The sequence below is a fragment of the Peromyscus leucopus genome, chromosome 4 (genome assembly GCF_004664715.2).
Source record: "Peromyscus leucopus breed LL Stock chromosome 4, UCI_PerLeu_2.1, whole genome shotgun sequence".
Lineage (NCBI taxonomy): Eukaryota > Metazoa > Chordata > Mammalia > Rodentia > Cricetidae > Peromyscus > Peromyscus leucopus.
Genome location: NC_051066.1, coordinates 127,958,915 through 127,965,572, shown reverse-complemented (window position 1 = coordinate 127,965,572; position 6,658 = coordinate 127,958,915). Strand labels below are relative to the sequence as shown.

At 40.0% G+C, this 6,658-nt stretch overlaps 1 protein-coding gene across 1 annotated transcript in view; it reads right to left on the bottom strand.

Annotated features, from left to right (window-relative positions):
* Positions 1–278: 278 nt before the first annotated feature.
* Positions 279–6,658, bottom strand: part of Csnk2a1 (casein kinase 2 alpha 1) — a 41,899-nt gene continuing 35,519 nt past the window's right edge. The window contains 6 exon segments of the mRNA XM_037205296.1: positions 279–1,580; positions 1,582–1,652; positions 3,165–3,251; positions 4,191–4,339; positions 5,193–5,293; positions 6,435–6,536. Of these exon segments, the coding sequence (XP_037061191.1) occupies positions 1,509–1,580; positions 1,582–1,652; positions 3,165–3,251; positions 4,191–4,339; positions 5,193–5,293; positions 6,435–6,536 (582 nt within the window). The 3' untranslated portion in view covers positions 279–1,508.

Here is a 6,658-nt window from a genome sequence, read left to right as displayed (position 1 = left end):
CACAAACACACAAATTGGCGACTTGTCCTATCCCCAATCCCTGCAATGCTGAGACACAGAATGAGTTTTATGGCAAAGGATCCTTAATCCCCAGAGACGCTTTGGCTTGTGGTGCTTTTTTTAAGGCCTCTCTGCCCTGCCCAGTACCATGGGTCGAATGAGGGGTGTATAAAAATGAGGGCCTTGGGAAGCCTCCATGGTATGGGCTGTAGTCCCTTCAGGTTTGAATGTGAGACACCCACCCAGCGAGACCTTTACACAGGGAACTTAAATCTAACCTTGATAAATAAAACCAAACGTTTATTTACACCAAAGAATTCCAACACTGGATCTTTCACATATGAAGGACAAAGTATTATATATATACACACAGCGAGGGATGGCAGCAGGGCCATAACAAGAGAACTGATAGTTTCCCACATTACAGGTCTACCATTTCCGGCTCACTGAAGATGGTGGCTCTGCTCCTGCCTCAGATACAATTACAACTCTGAGAGCAGTCTCCTCATTAGATGGCATGTGAAGAAAGGGGAGGGCAGGAGAAAAAAGTACAATGCTTAAAATGAACCCAGTGTGGCCACATCACCCGTTAGCTCTTAAAGAGTGCTAGCATGAAACTTATATGGACAGTATTTCTTTTTTAAAAAGCAATAAATTACGCCCAGTAACTAACTGACTTCAAAATGGCCAAGTCAAAGAAAACTGAAAAAGATTCTGCCTTCCCTCTCCTACCAGCTATCAAGCACAGTATGTCAGGAGATGAAAAGGGAAAGACCAAAACAGGAGCCCGGGAGGGAAAGTATGACAGATTCAAACTAAACTAAAATTAAAATGATTTAGGGTTAGGTCAGAAAGACATGATTCATTCAGAAAAGAAGCTTCAGGATCTGTCTGCAAGTCGGGTGACTTAACATCTTGATGTAACTAAGACAGATCCACCTCCACCAGTGCTGGAGTAACCCATGGACGAGTCCTGGAGAAAGGTGATGGAGTGACCAGCAGAGCAGTGTTCAGGATGGACTGGGTCCTCCCTGCCTCTTTCCTTCCCACCTCCCTTGATAAGCTACATTTTATAATCTCTGGGGAAGAGCATGAGATCCAGTCCCCAAGAATGTAGTAATGTGGGGAGAGCAATGTGGGAAGGGGAAGAAATCTCCATCCAAACGCAGCAGCTGGGACTGAGGCCAGTTTATCTTTGTTCTTTAGTGGTGATGAATTGAATTTGGAAGGGGAGAAAAAATTTTGTCCATGAAATATTCCACCTGCAGGTAATTTTTCAGGGAATCCCCTGAGTTATGAAAAGTCCAAGTTTTTTTTTAAAAAAAAAAAAAAAAGAAAGAAAGAAAGAAAAAAGAAAAAAAAGAAAATCAGCCTATTATAATTTTTTTTTATGACTCAACTACTAAATCCACAAGCAACGGTTCAGACACGGTGCTTCTGAAGAGTTCTCACCCCTCCCAACCAGGCGCAAGCTGCATCAAGGAGAGGGTGGACTTCCCCACCTCTGCTTAGGCATCAGGAGATAGATGGGGGTCATTACTGCTGAGCGCCAGCGGCAGCTGGAACAGGCATCCCAAGGGAGTTGGCAGCAGCAATCACTGGTGAGCCTGCCAGAGGTCCAAGGGGTGAAGGGGTTGGCACTGAAGAGATCCCTGAAAGAACAGCCAACAGTGAGCCAGAGACACCAAGCGCTCCAATTGTAGCCAACAAACGTTCCATTAAACTTTCCCAAAAGTTAACACAAAATTCTTCATGACTTCTCTTGGCCACATTTTTTGGCATACTTCAAAGTTTAATCTGTACAAATCCAAGTTAAAACGACATGTCCTAATCAATGAATTTAGCAGGCAGCTAACTGACAATTACACACAGATACCACCAGCAGCCTGTCTAGAATCTCTCTGCTCTGCATCCCATTTTCTCACAGGATGACCTCTGCCTAGACATGTGGTGAGCAGGCATTTGAAATGTGGCTACAAGAACTGGGGACTCAATACTACTTTTACTCAGTTTTCATTAAATAGCTGTGTGGGCAGTTCCTACCATACTGAACAGGACAGGACTTGAACCAACTGTCAATCTACAACGGTCATTTAGTGGAGAAAGGTGAATTCTTGACTCTAAATTATGACTGTAATTTGGAATCTATTTCCATTTGATTTCTTCTCCATTTCTATTACAATTACATGTCAGCTTGCCCTCGATTAGCAAGTTCTGTCTCTCCCCTCCAAATACAAGACTGCCCCCTGTGGAGGATGTGTTCCAAGGCCCCAGGATGCCTGGAGAGTACCCAACATCTCTCTCTCTCTCTCTCTCACACACACACACACACAATGTTTTTTCTATATACATATATGTACAATAAAGATTAGTTTATAAAGTAGGCAGTCATAAAATAATTTAACAAAAACTCTAACAAAAGTTCTAAGAGTATGTTTTCTCTTGATAGATTTCAGACAAATTGTATTTTTAAATCATGAGTAAATAAAACTATGAATACGGGAGATTTTTGTACATGGTTCAAAATATAAAAGGCTTAAAGGAATATATAGTAAAAAATATCTTCGAGCCTTACAAAACCCTGTTTCAAAAAAGCAATTATAACAAACAAACATATACATTTCCTTGTTCTTCATGATTTGTTGGGAATTCAAGTCTCTGCAAGAAATTCTCTGTAGGGATACTGGAATTTTGAAGGGAGACAATGTTGCTATCCTACTTACTACAAGTATATCCAGAGTATCTAGCAGCACAGATTATATACACCCAGTGACCAATTTTTGATCCCCAGCACCCATGTAAGCTGCATGTAGGGTGCACCATTGCAAATCTAGGGTTAGGGAGGTGGGGAAGATAGATCCTTGGGGCTGTCTGGCCAGCTAATTGGCGGGTCCCAGGGAGACAGCCTGTGCTGTGGTGCACATGCATACACTCAGGTAAACACACTCTTAACGACAAACAAAGTGGATTGCTCCCCTAACAACCATTGCTGAGTGTAACCTCTGGCTTCCACACAATGCATGTCAATGTTCTTAGACCTACCCATGTAGACCATTTATAGAGAAGGAAAGGTATACAAGAAAAGCACAAAGAAGGAACTGAAACTAACTAAAAACAGTAACTTTCTTTTAAATGTTCTAAAGAGAATTTACCAATCAACCAACCTGACATCATATTGGCGCTGCTGACAGGTGTACTGCCCCCTGGCATGCTAGATGAACTCATTCGAGCCTGGTCCTTCACAACAGTGTCTAGAAAACAGGCAACAAGGTTAGGTTCTGTTCTGCTTGATGTACTAAACTAGTTGGGGAGAAATAAGAGTGACTACCTTCAATTGCTACCTTTAATTTATACTCTTTATCACTCCTAGAACATAAAGTGACAACTACTTTCACCATAAATCCAATAAATAGTGCATAATAAACAATTGGCCTGTAGACCTGTGGTTAAAAACCAAGTCTGAATACAATGGTAGGATGGTAAGTTAAATATCTATTATGGAGCTAAATTCAAAATGAAGATAGCTAAATGAATGTTTAATGGATATAATACAATCTAACCTGGCCAAGATAGCAATTCATAATCAGTCAATTGGTCCACCAGATGAGGAGAATGAGTAGGCCAAAGCTATTTGCTGTGTATAGCTTAGTGTTATAAGCATAGACTTTACTCTTCATACCAATCCCCATACGGATTTTAGTTATAGGGGACTTGGCAACAGGGTACCAGACTAATTGGAAAACCAATGCACTATTCTTTAGGGAACAATCCAATGTTGAAACAAATAGCACGGTGAGTCTAGTGGATGTTAGTATCATTTCACTCACAGAAGCATATTTGGCTATATACCTATAAACCTTAATGATTTATACAATAGTTCAGACTTGTAAACCTCACTGGCTCTCTCCAACAAATGAAACAGGTCAACACCTATTATATTCAACCAGGTCCAACCAGCCAATGGGAAATAGTAGAAAAATAAATGTCTATAGACAAGAATCTTTGCAACAATTTCTTTTTGTTTTGTTTTGTTTTGTTTTTTGATAGATTCTTACTTTATAACCCAGCCTGGATTGAAATTTACTATGTAGTCCAATCTGACTTGGAAACTTGTGGTGAACCTCTTACATAAATTCTCCTCTGCCTCATTTAGTCTGCTGGGCAGTGAAAGGCTACACAAGTGGACTCACAGAAGTAAGGATGCTCCATGGCCTCTCTTGCAGTGAGCCGTGACTGATGGTCATATCGTAGGAGCTTGTCCAGAAAATCCAAGGCCTCAGGGCTAACAAGGTGCTGGTTTTCACTGTGGACAAAGCGTTCCCATCGCTTACGAGAATGTCTGTAAGGCAAAATTAGAAATGAGAAATGGGACATGGAGTACAGAACCTAACAAAAGAAAGAGGGATAAAATCCAAAGAACAGTCTTGTATAACTACTACACCACAGGGACAACTGTGGGATAACACCCACAGACAGACAGACGCTAACTGGTAACTGGAAATGAGTGTTGCACCACGGAGAAACCCGGGGCTTCCCCCTTTGAAGAACCATTTTTAGGTTTTTAAATGATAAATTTATAATTTATACAAATAAACTCATGCAGCAGTCAGGTGGCTGAGCTAGTCAGTACTCCTCCCCTATCGTTATTCTTGACCAATTCTGCCACTTAGCAGATAATAAATGCCTTTCCTCAGGAAGTCTGTCTTGTATGAAGTGGCCAGTGTACTCCTAGTCTGTCTCATTAGCACTGCCCTGGAACTGTCAGCAAATCAGTCTATGTCTCTGTTTACAAAGTACTGCCATTTAAGATGCAAATACCATCAGGAGAGACTCCGACGTTTGATTCAACTTGTTCTTCTCCTTAGTTCCCACATTTACTGAAACTCCCTTCACAGGAACCTCCAACTATAACCTTCACACTCAAGACTTTTCTATGTGAATTTATTTGGACAGATGGCCATTCAATCTGATGTTATCAAGTGAGCTCAAACAGCATCCTCAGCACCAGATCAGACACCTTACACTTCTGGTAAAGAGAACAAGGCAATTTACAGGATCCAAAACGCCAAACCACAGACAGATTTTGTGTGTGTGTGTGTGTGTGTGTGTGTGTGTGTGTGTGTGTGTGTGTGTGTGTGTGTGTGTGTGAGAGAGAGAGAGAGAGAGAGAGAGAGAGAGAGACTGAGACTTACCTGCCCAAGATATCGTTGAAACGTGGATCTAATTCAATGTTGTATTTGTCAATATAGTCATATAAATCTTCTGTTCCCAGAACCTTGGCTATCCTCACCAACTAATATTAAAGAAAAACAAAACCCACACAACAAGCATATTATATCACCAAATAAGAACTAATAATAAATGAATTAAATAAAAGGTACTAATATGCCCTATAAATAAATGTTACCTCTTAATGATTAATTCAAATTTTGGTGCGTAGCAGTTATTTCCTATAAAATCCCTAAGTCCACTCAATGTGAAAATGTCAGAAAAATTCAACTACTTCACCTGTTTTTTTCTTCCCTTGAAAGCCCCTGATAGTCTCTATGCCTTATCACAACTAAAATGATGATGGCTCTTCTTTTGGAGCTTGTCACACTTTTGTATTTACATTATTATAGTCAATTGCTTTTACTGCTGGATTTGCCTATAGACAGATAATGAGCTATTTGAAGGTATTCCTCTTCACCTCTATATCCCTTCAGTTCTGTATGGCACTTGACACAAAGCTGTAACTTCCCAGGGGGTTGTGTTTAGTTAAAGGTATTTTAAAGCAAAAAAACAAACAAAAAACTGCCCATTATGCTGAATGGCATGATGTGGCGACACACACCTTTAATCCCAGCACTGGGTATGGGTGTGGGTGTAGAGGCAGGCATATTTGATCTACAAGCCAGCCAGGGCAACATAGAGATACCCTGTCTCAAAAAACGAAATAAAATGTTTACTGTGCCCAAAGGGAACTAGGCATTGATTATCCTATTATCATTAGTTCTCTTGGTTCCTTGAATTTTAAGGGGCAAGTATAATTAGTTCAAAGTACCATCTACATTTCTATTGATATACAAATATATACATCTAAACTCAATTTATATGGAGAAAATGACCAGAGCACTATTAAATATAAGCCAACACATGGAAGAAAATATTTCTAAAAGAGATCTATTTTTATTTTATGTGTATGAGTGTTTTGTCTACATGTATGTAGGACACGGACTCAGAGACCCACATGCCCACATACCCTTTGCCTCCCAGGTGCTAGGACTAAAGGAATGCAAAACCCAGGTGGGTTTTTAATTTTTAAACATTGTAACCCAGGCTGGTTTGAAGTTCACCTTGTAACCCAGATCCACTGAAGTTTCTTATAAGTTTGTAGATCTAGCCATCTTTATACTAGGTCAGTAAATTTCTTAATGAGAGTAACAAGTTATTACCTGATCATAATTGTCATGTCCATGGAAAAATGGCTCCTTCCGGAAGATCATACTTGCCAGCATACAACCCAAACTCCACATATCCAAACTATAATCATACATCTGCATTAAAGAAAGCATTGTTATCATATGAATTCCCAGGCTTGTCACTTCCAGATACAAAACAGACATTTAAAAAAGTATTTTAAAAATTACTTCACTCATAGTGAAACACCAATAACACA